This window comes from Nanorana parkeri, unplaced genomic scaffold (genome assembly GCF_000935625.1).
Source record: "Nanorana parkeri isolate BGI_ZX_2015 unplaced genomic scaffold, ASM93562v1 scaffold310, whole genome shotgun sequence".
NCBI lineage: Eukaryota > Metazoa > Chordata > Amphibia > Anura > Dicroglossidae > Nanorana > Nanorana parkeri.
Window position 1 is genome coordinate 1,107,708 of NW_017306578.1, and position 2,983 is coordinate 1,110,690.

Below are 2,983 nucleotides of genomic sequence, written 5' to 3' on the forward strand. Positions count from 1 at the left end.
CAAACTGTTTATGCAGTACATAAAGAGGAACTTCACTCCTTGTCGTGTTTTCTTTTTCTTCCATTTGATGCAGGGTTCGAGAGAAAAAAAAAAAAAAAACCTCGCCTGCCCAGGGAATCAAGCTTTGTTCCACTGGGAGCGGCTGCTCTGCTGACCCAGGTCACCATTTTCCTGCACTCAATCATCAGGAGCTAGCAGTCTCTTGTGGGTTTATTTGAGCAGCCCCCAATGACTCACCTCCAGGTCCACCCTCCATATGCTCTGTTTCCCAGCTCATGCATCCTGGGATATGTGATGTAGATATTCCCGGGGACATGGCAATCTCTCCTAGGCAAGAATGTGGGGGGGGAAGCTGGGAAAAAAAACAAGGCTTTCCAGATTGAGCCAGAAAGATGAAGTTAAGAGTGAAGTCTGCTTTGATTTCAGAATGTTTTCCCATTGCTAAACTTGAGAACTATGGGGTCAGTGTTTTTCCCCATAGTTCTCCTTAGGGTAACGGGAGGACACAAACTAGCGTCCTCCCATCACCCTAAGCTCAGTATACCGCAAGCTACAGCTCACGGTATGCTGAGACGCCGCAGCGGATCCCGACGTAGATGACGGGATCCACCCAGCTGCGTGAGTGACAGCTGGCTCTGCCTATCTAGAGGCAGAGCCAGCTGTACCCGTCCGTTCCGCCAGTCAGCACTGGCGGAGCGGGGAGAGGGGAATCCAGCCCATGCCCCTGTCACGGCAGAGCCGTGACAGGATCGAGAGGTGAGCGAACCTGGTATGTGTTCGCTCACCTCCCGATCTACTGAGCCGACCTGCGACAGTCTCATTGTCACAGGTCGGCTAGAACTATGAGGTGAGTGGAAATCACTCATCTCATAGTTTTCCTTTAAGGTGCCCACACACCGTATGATAATCGTATGCGATCGACTTTTCGTACGACAATCGTAAGGTGTATGTGTAGTGCCCGACCGACAATTCGTCCAGGTGTTTTTAACTACCGCTGATTGAACCTTGCGATAATCGGGGTAGGATGGGGTTGCCGTACGATCACCGGACGAGAAGTTTCATCCGATAATCATAAAAGGTGTATGGGCACCTTTAGACTGCCACACATCTTTTGACTGAAGATTCTCATATTTTACAGATGTGTCACATTAGATCCACTGATAAAGCAGCACATGGCCTTGTCCCAGCAGCAAAGAGCAGAAGCAGATGACATTTATAGCAATATCTTCTTTATTAGCAGCTGTCATGTGTGGTAACATTTAGCAGAGGCAAAACAAGTATAAATCAGACCGTAAAAATGTCATTTCATCACAGTAGTATTACTTTGACCAGTTTCTTCCTTTAATCATCTCCTCCGCAGAGTTTCAACAGCGCTGCTCCATAGTCCCCAGAGGTATCCGACTGAAGGCAACAAATATTGGGGAAAACAAAATGTTATGTCTAAAGCACACCTTTATAAATTAACCATCATCAGAAACAGATGAAAGAAAATAATGCTGACTGATGAAAGAGCCCGAACCCATTGTTTATAAAAAAAACAAAATCTTCCAGCTAGAATTAGCAGAAATTATCATTCGGATGGTTGGCCCAGTAAATTTATCTGCTATTGACAGGGTCAAAAAAAATATACTTTCCCCAGTGAGAAATAGCAGCCAGCGGTGCCAACTGGAGTTCTAAATCTGATGCAGAAGAGGTTGGACTTTTTCAAAAATATACTACTGTTACTATAACTTTTACCTTGATTGCTGAAAACAGGGACTCCCCAGACAGCTTCTTATATTCGGCACGGATATCCAACATATCAATTTCTGATCTGGAGACCATGGCCCTTGTAAGAGTGAATTCATCCGTTCCTGCACCCTACAATGCAAAGGACAATTCTAAATAAGGAAGGGGACTGCATATATGAATGAAGTAGCTACAACAAACATGGAGAAAAAAAAAGCACACAGACTATTATACAGGATTTCTATAGCACCAACAATTTGCACAGTGCTTTACAATATCAATCATTTTCACATTACAGAAGAACCAATCTCTGCACTTTTTGGCTAAGCCACATAAATGTTAATTTATCTGATACGTGCAGACCATAAGTCAGGTCCTTTATAAACGTTAAATTATATGCTAGCATTTTTCACTACTATAACATTGTTATTTTGCAAATATTTAAAACAGTTCTATGTTTTTGTAGTTATTTCATATCTTAAGATATACATGTGAAGATCGTATCTAAGCATGTTAATGTTTCAAAAACCGTATTTTATGTATAGGCCGTCATTTTATATGAGCATGTTTGGTGTGTGCTGGTTACATAAGCAATAAGCAGGCCCTTCCTGCTGGACCTTGTGTCCCTATTGATGAGGTCTGTTCAATAAGTTGTCTGCAATCTTATGACGTGAAGCACTTGACATGACACCAGAAAACCATGATGAGACTCAGAGCTTTTAGAATGACAAATCAAAAAAAAATTATAAAAAAAAAAAAAAAAAGTAATTTGGTAATGGCAATATGTTCTATATTGATCCAAGTAGAGAGCGATTTGTCCACTTTAATACAGGGCACTTCTGTGAAACGTAGATAATCTGAAAGCCGAGAGCTACTATTTGACTGCAAAACTGAATCCCATATATTTATATGTGGACACACACACACACACACTTGAAATTCTGCATTAGTAAAAAGGCACATACCGTGTTTCCCCGAAAGTAAGACCTACCCCGAAAATAAGACCTAGCGCTATCTTCAGGGATCTCTGTAATATAAGACCTACCCCGAAAATAAGACCTAGTTCGGTAGTAGGTCTTATATTACGGAGATCCGCTAGGTCTTACTTTCGGGGTATAATAGAATTTTACATGTCACGGCCACAGCTCCCTCCCTCCGCCAGGCACGCCCGCCCACCTTTCTGGCTCCATACACGGCATTAGGGCAGAGAGCGGCCGCAGCTCCGTCCCGCCCTCCCCCGCCAAGCACGCCTCCC

General features: G+C 43.4%; 1 protein-coding gene across 1 annotated transcript in view; it reads right to left on the reverse strand.

Moving 5' to 3' along the window:
* Nucleotides 1-1,215: 1,215 nt before the first annotated feature.
* ANXA3 (annexin A3) overlaps nucleotides 1,216-2,983 on the reverse strand; it is a 30,290-nt gene continuing 28,522 nt past the window's right edge. The window contains exons 11-12 of the mRNA XM_018557912.1: nucleotides 1,738-1,860; nucleotides 1,216-1,401 (exon numbers count right to left, since the gene is read on the reverse strand). Coding sequence (XP_018413414.1) covers nucleotides 1,342-1,401; nucleotides 1,738-1,860 — 183 coding nt within the window. The 3' untranslated portion in view covers nucleotides 1,216-1,341. The remainder of the gene's footprint in view (nucleotides 1,402-1,737; nucleotides 1,861-2,983) is intronic.